Here is a 20107-nt window from a genome sequence, read left to right as displayed (position 1 = left end):
CAGCCAGCGGGCAGCAGGCTGGGCCGGGGGGAGCAGAGAGTACGGGCCAGGGCAGGCTGGGCAGGAGAGGAAAAGGCGCCTGGGGTCCTGAGGGCTCAGGGCGGACTCCAGACAGCTGGCCTTGTTATGCCAGCCCACTTCTGTGGGAGAGGCCCCCTGCATAGGGGACTGGGCAGGGAAGAGGCTGAGACACTGAAAGACCGAATTCCTCACCCAAATGGCCCAGAGATGCCCACGGCACAGTGTCCTGGGTGCGGAAGGCAGGAAGGACTCATGGGAGGCTGTCCTGTGGACTGAAGCAGAAGGTCCTTCCCATAAGATGCCCTCGTCACCCTGAGCAGGAAGGCCCGGGCTGCGGAAGCAGTGCCTGAGACCTGAGCAGCAGGAAGGATGCCAGTAAAGCTCATCAGGAGGCATCTGGCTGCCTGCACCTAGCGGGCCTCAAGGAGAGAGCTTGGTGGACTAGCCAGCAGGTTGGGGTGGAGCAGCAAATGGAAGCTTCTGAGGGCAGAATGAGTTCCCAACTTGCTGAAGCCAAGGCTGGCCCTCCTGCCCAGGGCGAGCAGTCTGCCTGGGCCTGGGAAGCTGCCCCCTTCTGAGAGCTCAGCCCTAGGGCCCAGGAAGGGCTAAGGCGAGAAGAGTGAGGTGTGAGATAAAGGGGACCGTGTCTTTTCCTGGCAGGGTGTGGGGTCCAGGCCGCACCTTGTTCTGACGCACAGGCTGCCAAGCAGATGACAGCCATGGCCTGCCTACTAGGTGCAAGCACTGGTGGCAGGAAGAGGGGGTGGACCAGGCAGGACAGAGCTCTTGCCCTGGGGATGCTTATAGCCCTGGAGCAGAGCAGTGGAGAGGAAAGCTGAGCTGAGCGTGGGGCCAACTGCACCAGAAACAAGCGGAGCCACAAAACCACGATCAGCCCCCGGGTGGCTTCGTCCTTTTGCCCACTCTGTGTCCCAGACTCATCGCTGAACTTGGCAGTCATGACCCATCCAGCCCAGATAATTTATACATTTACACCAACACTGGGCGATGGTTCTTAACATAGAACTTTATGAAGATGGACAAAACAGATAACTTGAGAATGACAAACAAAGGAAGAAGCAGCTTCTATCTGCAGTTGCAGGAGGAGGTGAAGGCTGGGGGAGACAGACCAGGGCGGGAAGAGGCAGGACGGTGGTTGGTTAACATGAAGTCAGCAGCGTGAGCCTCAGGCCCGGTACTGCCTCTTCCTGGTGACTCGGGCAAGTTATTTCATGTCTCTGGGTCTCAATTTCCTCTCCTGTTCAACAGAGATAATTATAGTACCTATGAGTTAGGGTTGTTGAGAGGATTAAATAAGATAATAAGTGAATGCTCTGAACGGCATGACTGGCACGTACGTACATGTTCAGCAAGAGATAACTATTATCACTGTGATGATAACTGGTGTCAGAGGAACAAAGTGCCAGGAGAGACCATACCTTGTTCAGGGGAATCAGGAAAGGCTTCACGGAGGAGGTGACTTTGAAAGAACCCTCCTCTGAGGAGAAATGAAAGCTCTCAGAATGCCCAGGAAAGCTGGGAAGAAACAATCATGCCAGGTCTATTTTTTCCCAAAATAGCACATTGTTTGTCCACTGAGACTTCCTAAGGAATAACTTGAGACTCCTCCTTCTGGGGTCTAGACTGGGAGATCTTGAGGACTTGAAGTGGGCTGCCCCTGGTGAAGGGATCCAGAGCCCAGCTGTGGCCCTGGCCCTATGCCTTTTGGGGCCTGGAAGCTTTTTTCACATGCTGGCCCTAACTCCATGAGGAACCGCGTTCTGCTGCGTCCCATCTAAAGCCTACACTTGGCGATGCGGTAGGCAGAGGGGCCAGACCAGGCCACGGCAGGCTCCGGACCACCCTGGCAAGTGGTTTAGAAATGCCTAGTAATCGTGGGCCAGGCGCTGTGGTTCACGCCTGTAATCCCAGCACTTTGGGAGGCTGAGGTGGGCGGATCACGAGGTCAAGAGATCAAGACCATCCTGGCCAACATGGTGAAACCCCATCTCTACCAAAAAATACAAAAAATTAGCTGGGTGTGGTGGCGCATGCCTGTAGTCCCAGCTACCCAGGAGGCTGAGGCAGGGGAATCGCTTGAACCCAGGAGGCAGAGCTTGCAGTGAGCTGAGATCGCGCCACTGTACTCCAGCCTGGCCACAGAGCGAGACTCTGTCTCAAAAAAAAGAAATGCCGGGGCCGGGCGCGGTGGCTCAAGCCTGTAATCCCAGCACTTTGGGAGGCCGAGACGGGAGGATCACGTGGTCCCGGGAGGCGGAGCTTGCAGTGAGCCGAGATCTGGCCACTGCACTCCAGCCTGGGCGGCAGAGCCAGACTCCGTCTCAAAAAAAAAAAAAAAAAGAAATGCCTAGTAATTGTGAGGCTCCATCTCAGAAACTTTTCGTTTTTCCTTTTTTTCTTTTTTTTTTTGAGATGGAGTTTCGCTCTTGTTGCCCAGCCTGGAGTGCAGTGGCGCGATCTTGGCTCTCTGCAACCTCCACCTCCCAGGTTCAAGCGATTCTCCTGCCTCAGCCTCCCGAGTAGGTGGGATTACAAGCACCCACCACCACACCCGGTTAATTTTTGTATTTTTAGTAGAGATGGGGTTTCACCATGTTGGCCAGGCTGATCTCAAACTCCTGACCTCAGGTGATCTGCCCACCTCGGCCTCCCAAAACGCTGGGATTACAGGTGTGAGCCACCACACCCAACCTGTTTTTTCTACAAAGGGTTATCTGTTCTGTGAATTTAGGAAAGGTAATCCTAAGGCCTATTCACCTAAGAAAAACGAGGCAACCCCAGAGCATGACAGGCTTTCTTGGGCTGGGGGAACTCACATGCGAAAAAAACAGGTTCCCTCATAACCACACGAGAGGCTGCAACCGCCTCGGCCCCAGCAAAGGGACACCTCTGCTGGCCAGTATTTCCAACTAAACCTCATCACGACACATCAGGCAGGGCAGAGACCCAAGTATTCACAGAGGGACAGTGACGACTCTTTTTGCACACCTGTGGATTCTCCATGGCAACCTGTTCCCCAAAAGTGCTGCCTCGGTCAGCAAATCCCAGTGTCTCTCTGCCCAGGCAGCAGTCTCTCGTGCTCTGGTCTGCCCACAGCCTCCATGCATTCAGCCCCTTGGGCCTCTTGCTATGGGGCCAGAAGCAGAGCTGTGTCCTTCAGGCTGTCAAGGACCTGGCTAGGGAATCCTCTGGGTGTCCAGGGAAGCAGGTTCAGAAAGCTCAGTTCAGCTGGGGCTGTGTTTTGATCTCTGATCCCAGTGCAGCAGGGACCAGCCCGCTCAACTCAGGGCAGACAGCAACAAACCAGTCACCTCGCCCGAGGCCTCCTGCTGCCTGCCTGCCTGGTGACCAGGACTCCTGAAGGCTGCAGCAGCGGCAGAGTTAAAACTGTAAAACCGGGAAGACTGGTTATGTGGCTCAGCTTCCTGGCCTGAAGAGGCTCCAGCCTCCATTTTCTTTCTTTCAGCTTATGGAATTGTGCAAGAAAGCACAGAGGGTGGAGGGAGCGAGGGGACCAGTTATGCCACAGCCTCCTGCACCACCAGAGCACAGTCCCAGGCCAGCAAGGAGGAGCTCTGAGGCGGAAAAGGCTGCCCCAGGAATGAGCTGGCCATCTCAGATTGCTGTAGCACATTCAAGCCAGCGGGAGTCCCCAGAGGATGTTTCATCCAGCCCCCATAATTTTAAAGTGGGAAACAGGTCCAGAGAAGGAAAGTGGGAACCGAGGGCACACAGCTAACTAATGGCAGGGTGAGTTTCCAGCCCAGGGATCCTCAGTTGCCTGCCCAGCACTCTTGCTACCCAGACTGCCCCCCATCCCACCCCCGTGCTACCAAGGGCCCATGCGGGAGGAGGCAGCAGCCACTGGGTAACCTGATGGATTGGGAGACACAGCCTGGCCTGACACATTGGGAATCTGGGCAGGTCCCTACTTCGCTCCTGGGTGCCTCCTGCCATCCCCCCAGCATCCTGCTGGACCTGAAACCATAGCCCAGCCCATGCTTGTCAGTCAAGTGCTTCCCAAGGATGAACTTTGCACACGGCACCCAGGCCACTCTTGGGTACCAGGCCGCTCTCTGATGAAGAGATCTAACTAATTTATGAATGGATTGATTCAAGTTCTTTTTATCCCGGGTAACTTCATGTCTTAAGCCAAAGAAGGGAGTCATGATGAGTGTCAGAGATGAAACAGAGGTTCTTGGGCGGAGGGTAGGGGAGGCACCTGGGAGGCCCTGTTCCTCAGGTGATCTTCTGATTGGTGTAGACTTTTGACCCCAGGCAGGCATTTACATGTCCAATAGCCACCATCAGAGGTCAGTTCCCAGAGGCAGGAGGCCTGTCACTTGTCGCCGGTCACCAGGCCCAAGCTAGACAAGAAAAGTTTTTCTATTCCACTAGAGTGGATCTTGCTGGAAGACCATGTGTCTGGGATCCAGAAAGGTGGGGAGAGGTAGAGGTCTCAGATCCTGGGGACGGATGGAGCTGGCCCCGGGGGTAAGAATGCAAGGCCAGGAGTGAGCAGGCATTCAGGACTCCTGTCGAGGAGAGGGTGGTCAGGACAGGAGGAGGGGCTGCCTCATGGACGATGAGGTCCATCATCCTAGCAGAGGCTGTTGTACCGGCCGCTGGTGAGGGTATGGCAGTGGTGTTACCAGGACCCTGCTATGTCAGCGTTCAACTAAATGTCCCAGCAGGCCAACCACCCCTGCAGTAGTCCAGGGGCTCTGTCCGGTGTGTGCCAGAATACTGGGGGAGGGAGGACCCTGAGAAGCGTGGCAGCACAGCACAGATCTGCCGTGGCCATTAGGTCATGCCTTCTGACCCAGGGCACGTGCAGAGGTCCACAGACTCTAGGACCAGCTAGTTAGAGTTCCTAGGGGGCCGCACAGCCCAGAGTCTGTGTGTTTTGTGCATCTGGAACTAAGGTGTTCTGCCCAAAGTGTTGGAGGTGGGCCTCAGGCAACAAATACCCTGCTTTCTCACACCCTTTCCTTCCTTGGAGCTTGGGCCTGGGCCCTCACCTAGTCAGGCACAGGCCTCCGTCCCCCACACTCACCTGTCCTTCCTGAAAGTCAGCCACTGGGCTCCACGCCGGAGTGTCACAGTCACACCCAATCTCAGACCTGGGGCAGTCGCTGGAAGCTCAGAAGGGAGAAGACGAGACAATGAAAGTTTCCCATTCAAGGAGGCATCCAGCTATTAGTTCTGCCAGCAAACATGCCAGCCAGAGAGCTAAACTGCCAGCAACAGATGTTTGGATGAAACTTTGGAGGCCATTAAGAGCAGGCGCTGCAAAGCAATTGTAGCGAGAAGATATTAAATGAATCCATCATGTCTCTAAAATGAGTGTCCTTACCACAGACCTGACTCTTGCTGTTCCCCAGCCCTTCCCAGGGTAGCCCAGGATGCACCTGGGATGGGCGCCGCAGCCTGCAAAGGTCCCTGCATCTGAGGGGCTCCTCCCGGGTCACCAGGCCCCTTTGGGACTGTCAAGCAAGTTTAGCCCCCAGTGTCAGCTTGAGTTTGGGGAGGATGGTTTTATATATTCCCGTTGGCACAGGAAGCCTAGTACACTTGCAGAACCCGAGGGAAAGGCAGGCAGAGAGAGAGAGGCTCGAGGTTCTGCTGAGGCCCAGGGTATCAGCAGGACACGTCTGTCCAGCAGCCAGGCAGGGACCCATGGGCTTTTCCAAAACACCTAACCAGGCCCCAGACAGTGCTACTCCCTGGCGCTGGGCTCTCTTTCCGGAATCTGGGGTGAACAGACCTGTTGGGTTGATTTAGTAGCAAGTAGTAGCCTTGTTTTCTGGACGAATCCTGGGATTCTACTCCGTGGCACATCAAACCAAGCTCCAGTGTGCACGCCGGGGGCGGGGAGGGGAGCTTTCTCCTTGGTCCCTTCCGCAACTGTGAGGGCTGAGGGTTAAGAACCTCTCAACCCATTTGGGGGTGCTGCTCCTCCATACTCCTGTATCCCAATGCTCTAGACCTCATTATTCCACCACCCTCCCAAGGGAGGGAGGTACTCTTTCCATGACACGCATCAGGAGACTGAGGCCAGAGACATGCCATAAGTCTCGAGAGGCAAGAGGGCTCCCACCCGCAGGACTCCACGGCTCTGCAGCTAGACTCCATCAACTTCCCTCCTGCCTGGGGGCCCCGAGGGCCTGGCAGTGTCAGCTTCCTAGGCTCACACTTCCAGATGCGCGGAGGTTCGGAGGTTTGCACCTCCCTCTTGGTCCCATCAGCAGAGAGAGATGGGTGGTCCCATCGGGGTGAGGAGCAGGAAGAAGCAGGTGCTGGGCAGCCTGGAGGAGAGTGGGAGGAAGGGATTTTCCCCCAAGAGTGCCTCTCTCCCAGGCCTCGGGCTCCAGGGTGAGTGGGCGGGGACCCCTCTGGGAGCCCCGGCTCCTCAGGGCTCCTCCTGCCAAGCATCCAGCACACGTGCCCCCACCTCCCTGGCAGGTCCTGCCTGAGGGACTGAGGCGGCTGGGGTGCTGGGTCTGTGAAGGGCAGACGTGGGATGCAGGAACTTCAGGCAGGGTGCTGGCTTGTGGCCAGGAAAGCCTAGCACCTGATTCCTAGCAGGGAACTCAGTGACAGAGTGGGGGAACCTGAGGACCCCTCTGCCCCTCACACCCAGTGCCATGTGGGGGTCCTCATATGTTACTCAGAAATAGGGAGGGAGAGTCCCTCTACCCCCACCCCCAGCCCTCTTGTGTCTCATGTGACAGCCTTCCTGGGCAGTGATTTTTTTAAAATACAAATGCCTTATATTCAGGTCTGAGTTGGTCTCTCCCCACTGCCTGTTCAAACATTCCACGGCGCCAGCAGCCTCTAAGCAGCAGAATTGAGAGAACCAGCTTTGGGGTCAGATACACTTCCATTCAAATTGCAGTTCCTCCACTCAGTAACTGGCTTACTTAGTCTTTCTGGGCTGGATAACAAAATACTGTGGGCTGGTGGTTTATAAACAACAGAAATTTATTTCTCACAGTTCTGGAAGCTGAGAAGCCCAAGAGCAAGGTGCTGGCAGATCTGGTGTCTGGTGAGGGCCTGCTTCCAGGTTCAGAGGTGGCTGTCTTTTTGCTATAATCTCACATGATGGAAAGGGCCAGGGATCTCTCTGGGGGCCTCTTTCATAAAGGCATGAATCCCGTTCATGAGGGCTCTGCTTTTGTGACTTAATCACCTGCCAACAACCCCACCTCCTAATACCCTCGTATTGGTGATTAGGTTTCAACAAATGAATCTTGGGGGGGACATAGGTTTCAACAGATGAATCTTGGGGGGACACAAACATTCAGTCTATAGCAGTAATTAGGAGATCTTCAGCTGTTCTTTAACCACTCCGAGCCTCAGTTTCCTCATTCGTCAAATGTGAATAATAATTGTACAGGACTTCCATCCCAGGGTTGTTGTGAAGACTAAGGGAGGTAGCACAGGTACATAGCTTTGTACCGGGCCTGGTCCATGGGAAGCATGCCATCATTGGCAGCCATTATTATTTCTATTATTAGGGGAGGGCGGAGTCGCCCAGAGGAAGGAGGCTGGAAGGAGTAAAAGAGCTTGTTAGTCGCCTTCCTCATCCCCAGGAAGCTCTTCAAGTCATGGAGCAGAAAGATGCAGGGAAGGGATAATGTGTTTGTCTTTCTAAACCACAAGCTGATCCCTATCTTTCCTCTTTGGCCCTAGCCCGAGTGCTCAGCCCTGGCTGTTGGCGCTCAGATGTTACAACAGGCCCCGACAGCCACAGGCTGAGGGAGAACCAGGAAGTACCTGCCCCACCCGACATGCCCGCCTTGCTGCCCTCCCAGACCATACTGGCCTGCCAATACCTCTGAGATGGCACCACTCCAAGAGCCATGTCCCGTGGTGAAATGCCTGTTTTGGGTGTCTCTTCCAGAGCTCCTACCCAATTTGTAGAATGGGAGTGCCTGGACAATTCCTTCAACCAGAAGGTCTGTGCCAGCAGCCAAGGCTCCTCAAAGGAGGATGTGCCTGGAGCCCCCTGTGCTCAGCATGGCAACCTGGGAACAAGGCAGAGGGTGGCACGTGGACGCTGCAGGAGACACTGTCCCCAGACTGCTCCTGATGCTTCCCGTGCTGTTGTTCTGCCCTTTCCTCCTGGGCAGGGCTGAGCTGGGCATGGATCAGAGAAGAATAGAGAAGGGGAAGAGTCACACACAGGAATTAATCACTCAGGACCTACCCTGAATGGACGATTCAGTGTGGATCCCCAGCTGTCTCAATGTGTGGGGAGGGGGGTGGCAATGGGGGGGGGGGCGTGCAACCCAGTGCAGCTGAACTTCACGTAGATGAGACTGGAAGTGCAAAAAACTGGTGTTGTGATGGACCTCAGGGATTCCCTAGTGTAGTCTTGTATCCAGTTCTCTGGCCTACCTGACTGACAGTTATTCTTGAATACCTCCAGTGATGGGGGACTCATTACCTCCTTGGTCAGTCTAACTTGACCCTCTGCCTCTCTCAAGGCCCCAAACCCACTGTAGCTCCCAAGGGGTAGGAGGAACCCAGGGTTTCCTAGAGTTACTCTCTATAGGGTGAGGATGGGACTTGGCTAGTAGCCATTCTAGGACACCTAAGCCTGGATTCAAACCAAATTAAATACCAGCTCATTTCTGGTAATATTCTAACATTCATACTTCATTGTAGTTCTGTTCAAAAGTACTGCTTGGAGCTGTGATTTGGGTATATAAGGCATTTGCAGTAAAAGAAAATAATTTGGCCGGGCGCGGTGGCTCAAGCCTGTAATCCCAGCACTTTGGGAGGCCGAGACCGGTGGATCACGAGGTCAGGAGGTCAGGAGATTGAGACCATCCTGGCTAACACAGTGAAACCCCGTCTCTACTAAAAAAACGCAAAAACCTAGCTGGGCGAGGTGGCGGGCGCCTGTAGTCCCAGCTACTCGGGAAGCTAAGGCAGGAGAATGGTGTAAACCCGGGAGGCGGAGCTTGCAGTGAGCTGAGATCGGCCACTGCACTCCAGCCTGGGTGAAAAAGGAAAAACTCCACTCCAAAAAAAAAAAAAAAAAAAGAAAATAATTTGCATGTGCATTCATGAATCAGTAAAAATAATTTAGGGTATCAATTCTAGGTTAGACAATATAATGCATTTCATTCTAGCTTTGGTTCATGGTTCCTTTCAAATCCTCAGCAACCAATCTCTCCCACCTCCACGCAGCACATTCCGCTTCTGCAGCCAGCATTCGGCCAGTGCACCCATGTCCTTGGTAACTCATCTGTTGGGGGAGCCATTCTTGTATCACCTGGTCCCCCTCCCACTGCCCCCTCATCCGAGGCCTAGCAGTCAGCTTCCTGGGTGACCACAGGAGGTCAGAGTTTGTCTAAGCGGGTCAGGCCTACAGTATTGTCCAGTCAGAGGAAAGAGAAAGAATTCGCGTGGGAAAGACACAAAGAGGAGGAGGAGAAGACGACGGAGTAAGGGGAGGAGAACAGAAACTAAATATAAATATTGTGTTGGGGATGTTGGGGATGGCAGCGAGGACCTACGGTTAGCTGGCTGGCTCCCACACCACTGTCTGCTCCCACACCACTGTCCCACGGCATACAGGGCCAGCATCTGCACCTGGCACCATGCTTTTCCAAGGAAAGCAGAGGGCATTGGGCTTGTGGTGCAGCCACACAGAGTACAGACCTGTTTGGGGCTGGCAGGTTCCCACGGGTTGCCTGAGCTCTATTTGATGGGTGCCTTAGAGTAAACTGTGTGTAACCAATACAGCCTGTAATGCAAAAGATTGAGCCATGAGTAGCATTGATACGTCTGAAGAATCAGTGAACAAAAATAAGTGACCATAGTGACCTCAGTTAATCATTGAAGTCTGAGGTGCCCAACAATGATTTTTTAAATCCCTGCACTGTCCTTGGTCCCCGCTCTGTGACACTGGCAGTCACCCAGCCACCACTTGAGGGCAGCCATTTAGAGGCCACATGTACTGCGTTTCCAAGCCAGAACCTCCTCAGCACTCAGCACTCAGCACTCGGAGAGAAGAGCACACATCTTCTCCCTGGGGGCCCAAGACAAGGAGAGCAAAGGTCTTCTCACTTCTTTATTTGGGGAAGGGACAGGTGATCCCTGTCCCTTCCCCCAATATAGAAAACACCCGGTACCCCAAAAGAAACATGGCACGGGGGCAGCCAGGAGTGAGCCCCTTGGAATGGCCATTCTGATCTTAGGCAGGGACTGCTGAGGACAAGCAGGGGATGCCGACTCTGGAACAAAATCACAGGCGGAGAGCTCCGGAACAGGCCCCAGCCGTCTGGAGTGCGGGTCTCCTGCCCTAGGACTCTCAGGCTAGAAAGTCCTCAGGACTCAGGACTGCGCAAGGTCTGACAAGGGAACTCGAATCCCTTAAATCCCACTTTCCTGCCTGTGCAAGGGGCTACCTCAGCACAGTCTTGGGGCCCTGTCCACATGGGACAGATCATTCAAGGTGACAGGTTTTCGGACTTCCGCGTGGGCTCTCCAGGATGTGTGGGTGGGCACACGCGGCCCCGCGACAAAGGAGAGTCGGCCCGCGGCTCTGGAGCGTGCATCTGCGATGCCAGTGAGCCAGGTGATTACACACAGCCGGCACCCAGCTGGTTCTCCGGGTCGGGTCTCCGCGAGGCGGCCACCGGGCCGTGGAGCCGCAGGCAGGTCCCCGCGGCAGTGGCCCCCCAGGGCCCGGAGGCGAAGGGCGGGCAGGAGCTGGGGTCAAGCAGGTGGAGGGAGAGTTAGGCAGCGGGGCGCCCCTCGGGCAGAGGGGCACCTGGCCAAGGCCCCAGCTACCCTCGGTAACTTCTCCCGCGCTCTGGGTTCGCCGCCGCGTCCTACCTGAGGCCACACCCTGAAATCAAAACCGCGGCCAGGTGAAGCCGGCGCTGCACCAACGTGTAAGCGCGGCCCCTCCTCGGCGTTCCCGCGCCGAGGTCCCTCCCGCGGAGGGCGGGCCCGGCTCCCACGGCCTCTTCGAGCGTTCCTGGGCTTCCCGCTCCGCAGGTGGGTGCCCCGGCTGCCCTCGAGGGTCGCGGCGAGAGGACAGGCCTCCCAAGACGCGCGGCCCCCTTCTTGGGTGCCCATACCCCGAAGTTCGGGACCAGCCGGCGCCAGGCGAGGGACCTTGGGCGTAAGCATCTGGAGCTCCGCGCCCCTGGAGCGGGACCTCCCTCCGCGGGCGCCCGCCCGGCGCGGGGCATTCGCGTCCCCGAGAGGGCGCAGCAGTGGGGCCTGCGACCCGGGTGGCCGCGCCAGGTCGGAGTGCGGCGGGAGAGGGGCCGCCCCGGAAGCGGTGCTGCGCCCAACGTCCCCTTCTCCCCGTGAGCCCCGCAAGGAGGCTGCCGCCTCTTGCACCTGAGCCAGGAGTTCAGTCGGGAGGCGGGCGCGGGGCGGTTCCCAACGCCTGGACGCCAGCCAGTCGCAACACCCGCGGGAACACTTGCTACATTGGCCATAAAGCATTTCTGATCTGTTTCCGCGCAGGCCTGCGGAGGACTGGCCCAGGAAGGTCCCAGGTCTTCCCTCGCCTCAGCGCCTAAGAGAGCGGTCCAGAGCGGGTGAGGAGTCTCGGGGAACAGGCGGAAGGCGCCGGAAGGTGAGTGAACGAGCGGCCCCCGGCCCTAGAGCCTTCTGCACCCATTTTGAAGAGCAGGCAGGGAGGGACGGTGGGAAGGCAGGTGGTCCTCCTGGGCTGGCTCCTTCCTGGTACTGCTAGGCAGCGGAGGTGGTCCCTTCCAAGTGCCGTCTCTCGATCCTTAGTGGGTGCATGTTAAGTCACGTCCACCACTTTGCCCCATGGCCCAACGGTAGACTGGTAGACGTCAAGGCCTCAAATGGCCCGCCCTGCCCCCGGGCCCATCTTCAGGTCTGATTGCCATCAGGTCTGATGCCAGTCCTGGGTGAGGGTGTCACCGCGGCAGAGTGCAGGGAATTCATGCTGGGGAAGAGGTTCCCAAACAGGAAGGGTGGTGGCAGGTCCAGTGGCTGTGCAGGGCAGGGTGGGAGGCAGCCGCGGGAGACTCCTGCAGGAGTCACAGGTGAAGCTGCGGCTCCACACATCCCAGCCCACTGCTCATTCCCCAGGTCTCCAGACCTGCTCAGGCGGCATCCGATCTGGAGTGCAGGTGCTGCTAGGAGCACTGGAGGCTAAGCCATGAAGAGCTCCCAGGGTTGCATTTTCTGTATCTTGCCCCGTTCTGGTGTTTTTGTTTTTGTTTGGGGGGAGCGGGGGCTTTTCTGACTCGTTTTTCTGGGTGAAGGGGGCAGAGGGGCTCAGGTCTGTATCCATGCTCATTTTTCGTGGCTGGTGTGGCATAGGTTGCCACACTGGGTAAAAAAACGCCTGATTCCATGCAAGGTTAAGAGTCAGCCTGCAATGCCATGAATTCTACATGGTATATAGGACAGTGGCCAAAGACACATTTGGAACCACAGAGAGTGGGGTTTGAATCCATCCAGACTTTGCCTTTGACTCGATAGACAAGTTGCTTCACTTCTCTACGAACTTATAAATGGCCTCATCTGTAAAATGGGAATGCGAATGCCTTCCTCATAAGGCGGTTGTGGGGAGTAACTGCCTCATCAGCCTCCAGCTGTTATGTTGGGAAGGGCTAAATCACTCCGAGTTCTCCCATCCTGGAGAGCTTTGAGGGCAGTCTGCCTGTTCGGCAAGCTATTGTCAGAGGGTATTAGAGCAAAGCAATAGGAATAAAGTAAAGGTAGGGGTCCTTGGAGGGCGAGTAGTGAGAGACCCTAATTCAGGGTCTCTGGACCTTGCGGTGACCGAGGAAAGGGGCCATTTCTGGAAGAGGATCTGGCTTGGGCATCAGAAACAGCAGCATCCCCTGCATGTCACACATGTTCATGTGTTCATGGGTGACCCTGGAACCTCAACTGTTGCCTGGGACAAAGGGAGCCTCTGGCTTGAGCTTCCAGTACCACCTCTGCTCTGCATACCTGTGTGATCCAGGGCAGGTCATTTGACTTCTCTGGGCACTGGGCATTGTGGATGAGCCTGGAGTTTGGAGTCGGAGAGATCTGACTTTGAATCCCAGCTCCACACTTAATGTCTTGGACAGTTACTTCTCTCTGAGGCTCAGTTTCTTCATCTGTAAAACAGAGCTTGCAGTAGCTACAATTAGCCATTAAATACACTAATAAAAAGCACCTAGCACAGTCTCTCCTGGTGGGCACTTTATAAGCATACCTTTCTTTTCTTACCTCCTCCTCCTGTCTCTAGCTCCCTGCTTTCTTTAAAATGGGCCCAGCAGGTTCAGCCCAACTCACAGTGGTGTTGTGCGTATAAGGAGGTGAAGTAGAGGTCTGGAAAGTTAAGGGCTATAGGAAAAAAAGGCAATCTTGTGATTAGGGATGCCAGAGGTTCCTTCTACCTAGGCATTGAGGACCCCATGCTGAAGACTCAGACCTTTGTGTGCAGAGGCTGTTGAGAATCTGGGGTAGTGAGAAGGTTCCTGGCTTGCAGCCCTCCCAGGAAGCCATTCTTCAGGTCTTGCCTTAGAAATAACCGCACGCCCAGGAAAGCCCAGTGCTGTGCAGCAGGAGGGGATAGGCAAGGGTTGGGATTCGAGGTACAGTAAACGGAGGTCAGAGGGCTGGTGTGGCCTGAGCTGCTGCTGGACCGCAGCACTGTCTGTGCAGGCTGAAGCTGGGCCCAGGAGGAGGGCCTGAGTCAATATTGACCTTCCTTGGCTGGCCGGCCTGCTCTTCAGCCGCTCATTCAGCTGGAGTGTTGACACAAGCGACTGAACGAGCTGTATTATTGTATTCTTTTAAACAGCAGCCCATTATCTCTCCTCTGGGGATTCACTGGGGCCAGTGGTATGGGAATGGTGACAGAGGCAGGCAGCCCAAACATTTGGACAGGTTACGTGTCATGCTCTCTGCCCTGGCCCATGCTGCATCTCTCTGGGTCCCTCAAGTGGGACAGCAGGGCTTCAGGGTCCTGCGCATCCTCCCAGGGCCTCTCCGCACTTCAGCATAGTGACCCTGGGCAGGTTGCCTGAAGCTTGTGGGCATCCACATGAGGGCCACAACCTGCGTCTAGCACCCTCCTCCCCTGCAGGTGACAGCTGAGCAGAAAAGCAGATGAAATGTCCTTCCTCCGTGTATTTTGGGGGCCAGGATAGGGTGCTGGGGTGCCGCCTCTCCTGACTCTCGAGTCACGTGAAGAGGAGCAGATGGCAGACTCGGACCCCAGTGGAGGCTGAGGTGAGACAGAGTTCAGCTCCACGTAAGGATCAGCGAGGGGACAGAGGGGACAGAAGGCAGGGGCTGCAGGGGGAACTTTTCATCGCTGAATGAGTTCTAGCAGAGGGCGGGCAGCCTCCTGTTGGGAATACCAGAGGGGCTGAAATTTGGGCTGAGGGGAAGGTCAGACCCCGTCAGAAGCCCCACAGATCTTGCATTACCATCTCTTCTGGCTGCAGAAGGTTGGCCTAGAGCACCATCTGTTTGGAAGACGCAAACAACCGCACAGGAGTGAGGATTTCCTCTCGTTTACCATGGTCCCCAGAGCCTGGAGTAGAGTAGGTCCATAACAGATGCTGTTTGAATAAAGGAATAGTATGATTTCCCAGCTGGGCACGGTGGTGTGCTCCTCTAGTCCTAACTACTCAAGCAACTGAGGTGGGAGGGTGGGTTGAGGCCAGAAGTTCGAGGCTGCAGTAAGCTCTGATCGCGCTACTGCATTTCAGCCTGGGCGACTGAGCGAGACTCTGTCTCTAAAAAAAAAATTTTTTTTTTTTAAACAAACTTCTGAAAGTAAAGTTTGAGAAAAATCCTTCTGGCCAATGAGAATAGTCCAGTGAAAGACTGTCTTCTGTTCACAGTAATTCTCAGCCAAGGGATTGGGTGAGGCCTGTCACCTGTCAGAATGTGTGTGGGACGACAGTTCCCAAAGGGGGTTACGAAGAGGTCAAGAAACGCTGCTGCAGGTCTCAGGGCGTCAGGACCAGCCCTGGAGGTGACAGGGTCCTCTGGAGGCCACTCAGACAAGATGGTGATGGTAGTCGGGTACTTGCCTAAGTTTTGTAGCACTCAGGGGGCTCACCTCTGTCTTGGGGCTGTGATTCTAGGATAGGCCCTTCCCCAAAGTGTCTTGGGTGGGCCTGAGAATAAAAGAGGGTGGTGGTAGGAGCAGATGGCCACTGCAGCCAAGTTCACATCCGGTTCTGGGTCAGACTCGTGGCTGCCCCTTCTTTGCCTCTCGGCTTGAACAAGTAACTTCGTCTCTCCTTCTCTGCATCATGGAGACAGTACTAGTGCTACCTCACAGGCTTGTGGCGAGGAGATCACATGTGTGAAATGCTCAGCCCAGAGCCTGCTGCTTACAACTTACGCTAGGCGTTTCCTGAGTGACGACCATGAGAAATACCCAAAGTTCCTCCGTGAGCAGGAACAGATGCTCCCCCTCACTGTGCCTGGAGAAGCTGGCAGAGGTGAATTAATCCATCCCTTGTCACCTACAAAAATGCCGAGGGCTACAGAAGGCAAGTAGGCCAAGGTCACAGGCTGGAACTTAGGAACACCAAGCCCAAGGTCCACACTGAACCGGCGCTCGGCCTTGTGGCTCAGGACTTGAGCCCTGATAAGCCTTGAGCCCTCGCTGTGAGAAAGCCGGGGCATGACACCTCCCTCTCACTCCCTGGCACCTTCAGCAACCCAGGAGCTGGCCCACTAGGCAGCAGCCTCCTCTCTTCCCAGTCACCCGGAAATGGCAGGGAATTCCACCAGCTTCATTTCTAACAGCTTCCTGGCAATCCCAGCACTTACACAGCCAACCCAGTGCTGACCCCTCCAGGTGGCTGCAAACCCCTTTAGACTCACTTTTTGGAAGCCAGCTTCCCAGCCTCAGCACGTTCTTGGGAATCCCTTCGGTGGGCTGTGTCCTTTCCTTGAAAGGGACTCAATATGTGCAAACAGCCCAAACTTACCCTAGGCCAGGTCTGGAGGGCCAGGTGGGTGACCACGTGGGATACCACCACTTCTGGTGAAAAGTGGGGTGACGGGTTAGGAGGACAGCTGAGGTGGGCTCACAACGGCCCCAAAGGCAGTTCCCAAAGAGGAGTTCTGGAAATACCAGAGCATGTTTGAAACAGGCAGGTACATTCCCAAGGGGTCTGCCTCGCACAGCGACGCTCATTTGAATGCCCACGCTCTGGCTTGAGGTTTAAAGGCAGACTCATCCTCTGTAGTGCCACCCTGCATTTGTGGGGCCCTGATGGCTCTGGTGGCCCTGGCATCCCAGGGCCCGGCACAGGGATGTCTCCTCTCCAGGGAGGAGACGTTGTTAGGGAGGGTTGCCCCCCCACAGGGTTGCCCCCCCACAGTGCAGCTGCTTTTCTCAGCTGTGGACACTAGACCAGCCAGGCCTCAGTGCCGTGCTCTGGGAATCCCCTTGTCTCCTCGGAACAGCAGTGTCTGCCACAAAACTTACCCCACTTCAAGCCAAGGCTGCAGGTTGCCTTGGGCTTGGTGTTCCTAAGTTCCGGCGTCAGGCTGAGCCCCTGCAGAGGGGTTGTGGGCGCACCCTGTGCTGGAGAGAACACACGCCTGCTGTCTCTGTAGCTTTTCCCAGATGCCAGCCCCTGACCATCACAGCCCCCACCATCACCTCTTGGAAACATTTTACTCACCCCTTGCTGGGTGGAAAAACACCTGGTTCCTTGCAAGGTAAGGGTCAGCCTGCAAGTTCGGACGGCCCCAGGCCCCGTGGCCTCTGACTCACAGGTCAGCCCAGGAAAGAACTTAGCAGGTTCCTTCCCTGGAGGGGCCAGCCCTGTCCTACATCTCCCACCATATCTCACCCGCTTCTGTTCATAAAGACCTCCAGGGAGGGAGAAGAACCACAGCCAACTCAGTCTGGGGTGAGCATGGTGGACGGAGCAGGGGCTCTGGAATCAGATCTGGGTTCAAACCTCAACTCGGTCATTTCCTGGTTCTGCGCCCTCAGGCAAGCTGTTGAACCTCTTTGAGCCACATCTGGATTTGTGGATAACAATTCCTCCTCTCAGGGTCGCTGTGAGGATTAAATGAGTTAACTCTCGGAAGGGGCTTGGCACATAATAGGTACTCAAGAAAAGTTCCTTCCCTTTCTGTGTCTGAGACTGCTGCTCCTCCAACACCACTGTCCCGCTCCTCAGCGACCCCAGGTGCACGGCTCCCTGAACTGTCCACCAGCTCTGCCTTCGGCTCCCTGAACTGTCCACCAGCTCTGCCCTCGGCTCCCTGAACTGTCCACACCAGCTCTCGGCTCCCTTCAGCCCACCCAGCTCTGCCCTCGGCTCCCTGAACTGTCCACCAGCTCTGCCCTCGGCTCCCTGAACTGTCCACCAGCTCTGCCCTCTGGTTTACTGGAAGTAGCAGCATTTCCTTCAGAAAGCCTGTGCCAGGAACTGTTGGCCCCACTGGCCAGGCTCCGGCTGGAGGAAGCCCCACAGCAGGGGAGCTTCCTTCTTGAACTGGTTTGGGCTGGGCCCTTCCCTCCCACCCCTGGGCATCCCCCCGATGCAGTTACGAGTCAGCCAGCAGGAAGATGTCCGCAGACATCCAGAAGAGGGAAGTTCAAAGCAGTCCTCACACACGGCGGTGCATTTCCAGCCTGAGGTGGAGTCTTTAGTGTGGCCTGCCTCCCCTGTGTTAGGGCGAGGTGTCAGCCAGGAGGGGCTGGGGCTGGGGCTGTGCCCGAGCTGGCCGCCCCGCTCTGCTTGTTGCCACTTCAGGGTCTTAGGCTCACATCACTTCTTTCAAGCGAGGCAGGAGAAATGGCAGGGTCTGGCTGTCTGAGGGAAAGTCCTCCTCCTCCCTCCTCCTGGTGTCTTCTTGAAGGAAAGCTGCTCCTCTAGATGAATTGCGTGCTGATGGAGATGCTGGAGGGGTGACAGGTAACAGCTGGCATGGCCTGTTTGACTTAACCTTGGGGCCTCATGGCTGGTGCAGCACCTGCCTCCGTCAGCCTGGCGGCCTTGGAGATATGGATGGGAAAAGGAGCCCTGGAAATGGCAGGTGGAGGCCCTGGCTGACCAGGTGGGTGTGCTCTGAGGACGTGGCCTGATGCTGAGGAGAGTCACGGCATGTTTTGTCCTGGATGATTCACTCACGATGACCAGGGCAACACTGCTCCCATTCAGGTGGGCGAGCGTCTCTTAGGCACTCAGTCTCCATGGATCACTCTTCTCTGTATTTAAAAATACTTTGTTTTCGGCCGGACGCAGTGGCTCACGCCTGTAATCCCAACAGTTTGGGAGGCTGAGGCGGGTGGATCACCTAAGGTCAGGAGTTGAAGACCAGTCTGGTCAACATGGTGAAACCTCATCTCTACTAAAAATACAAAAATTAGCCAGACGTGGTGGTGGGTGCCTGTAGTCCCAGCTACTCAGGAGGCTGAGGCAAGATAATCACTTAAACCTGGAAGGCAGAGGTTGCGGTGAGCCAAGATTGCACCACTGTACTCCAGCCTGGGCAACAGAATACAATTCTGTCTCAAAAAAAAAAAAAAGTTTTTTTTTAAGAGAAGCAATCCGTCATCTTTAAGGAAAACTTAGAAAAAGAGTAGAAAGATATGATAGAAGGAAATCACCTGTAGCCCCACCAGGGAAAATGGGACAACTAATATTTTGATATATTTCCTTCAAATAGCCACTGTATTCACACTGCATTGACAAATTACCATAGGCAAAATCTTTAGAAATCCCCTACCCCTAATCTATATCATCAAGAATTCCACTTTGGGCAAAGAAAACCTTGATCGTTTAATTTGTGTCTGGGACGTATCAGTGTGGACAGGTTCAGGCCCCAGCAGGTTGTGGGCTCCAGGAGAGCCCACCAAACCAGGCCCCTCGGAATGACCACACTGGACCTGAGGGAAGGGACAGCCAGGCTACGGGTGCCCGCCATCACTCCCACCGGCTTTATTATTTTACCTTTCACACTGAGGTCTGTGATCTGTCTGCATAATTTCGGAGTACGATACGAGCTCATTCTTCCAGATTCATTTTTTTTTCCATGCAGATATCAAATTATTTCAACTACATTTATTAAAAAGATCATCCATTCCCCCAGCATGTTGCAGGGTCACCTTTGTCATTAATCAAATGACCTCAAAAGAGTGGGTCTATTTTTGGATTCTCTCTTCTGTTCCATTGGTCTATTTGTCAGTCTTTTTGCCAATTCCATACTAAATTGATGATTGTAACTTTATAATAAACTTAGTATCTATTTAGTATAATCCTCCAATTTTGTTTGTTAAGATTGTCTTGGCTATTCCTAGTTCTTTATGTTTCTGTATACATTTTAGAATCAGTTTATCAATTTCTACCAAAGGAAATATGCTGGGATTTTGTTTGAGATTTAAGTAAATCTGCAGGTTAACTTGGGAATAATTGACATTTTTACAGTATTGAATCTTCTAATCTATGAACATTCTTTAATATCTTTAATAATGTTTTGTATTTTCCAATATAAGGACTTTGTATATCTTTTTGTTAGATTTATTCTAGATATTTTGTATTTTTAATGTAAAATGGTATCTTTTTAAAAAAATTTTTTTTCTTAGACAGAGTTCACTTTCACCAGGTTGCGTAGCAGATGATTCATTATTCGCAAGCTCGGTCAAACATTAATTATTTCTGAGCTGACTACAGGCACTACCACCAGGCTCCGCCATCGTTTTGTATTTTATATTTGTTAGGATGGTTCGGGATTCTCCCGACCCAGTGATTCGTGCCCGAATGGTCTCCCAAAGTTCTCTGATTACAGGCACGAGCCACCGCGCCTGGCCCTTTGTAAAATTCTTTTATGTTGGGTCGGGCACGGTGGCTCAAGCCTGTAATCCCAGCACTTTGGGAGGCCGGTGGATCACTTAGGTCAGGAGATCGAGACCATCCTGGCACGGTGAAACCCCGCTCTCTACTAAAAAATACAAAAACTAGCCGGCGAGGTGGCGGGCCTGCAGTCCCAGCTACCTCGGGAGGCTGAGGCAGGGGAGAATGACAGGAACCCGGAGGCGGAGCTGCCGTGAGCCGCAGATCCG

The 20107-nt window shown here is 54.7% G+C and overlaps 2 protein-coding genes and 1 long non-coding RNA gene across 8 annotated transcripts in view; 1 reads left to right on the top strand and 2 right to left on the bottom strand.

Annotated features, from left to right (window-relative positions):
- The window catches only part of PAK6 (p21 (RAC1) activated kinase 6), a 39171-nt gene that overhangs the window by 2981 nt on the left and 16083 nt on the right, over nucleotides 1–20107 (top strand). For all 5 annotated transcript variants that reach the window (XM_017960518.3, XM_009209908.4, XM_009209907.3 and 2 more), the window contains one exon: nucleotides 11542–11653. The gene's annotated coding sequence lies outside the window, so the exon portion shown is untranslated. The remainder of the gene's footprint in view (nucleotides 1–11541; nucleotides 11654–20107) is intronic.
- On the bottom strand, nucleotides 9093–11591 carry C7H15orf56 (chromosome 7 C15orf56 homolog). The gene is given in 4 exon segments (XM_009209913.4): nucleotides 9093–10737; nucleotides 10740–10792; nucleotides 10794–10909; nucleotides 11028–11591. Coding segments are annotated over 4 exon segments (888 nt in total). The 5' UTR covers nucleotides 11514–11591; the 3' UTR covers nucleotides 9093–10504.
- On the bottom strand, nucleotides 13084–15213 carry LOC103885760. 2 transcript variants are annotated; one of them, XR_002523030.2, is made up of 5 exons: nucleotides 15128–15213; nucleotides 14487–14621; nucleotides 13484–13606; nucleotides 13265–13395; nucleotides 13084–13166 (listed from the first exon to the last, which is right to left on the bottom strand). It is a non-coding gene; the product is annotated as an uncharacterized LOC103885760 (long non-coding RNA). The 2 variants fall into 2 exon arrangements; XR_004185193.1 differs by lacking the exon at nucleotides 15128–15213 and having other exon boundaries at nucleotides 14487–14720.

This window comes from Papio anubis, chromosome 7 (genome assembly GCF_008728515.1).
Source record: "Papio anubis isolate 15944 chromosome 7, Panubis1.0, whole genome shotgun sequence".
Classification (NCBI taxonomy): Eukaryota; Metazoa; Chordata; class Mammalia; order Primates; family Cercopithecidae; genus Papio; species Papio anubis.
The sequence above is the reverse complement of the archived record's forward strand: the minus strand, read 5'-3'. Positions and strand labels throughout refer to the sequence as shown.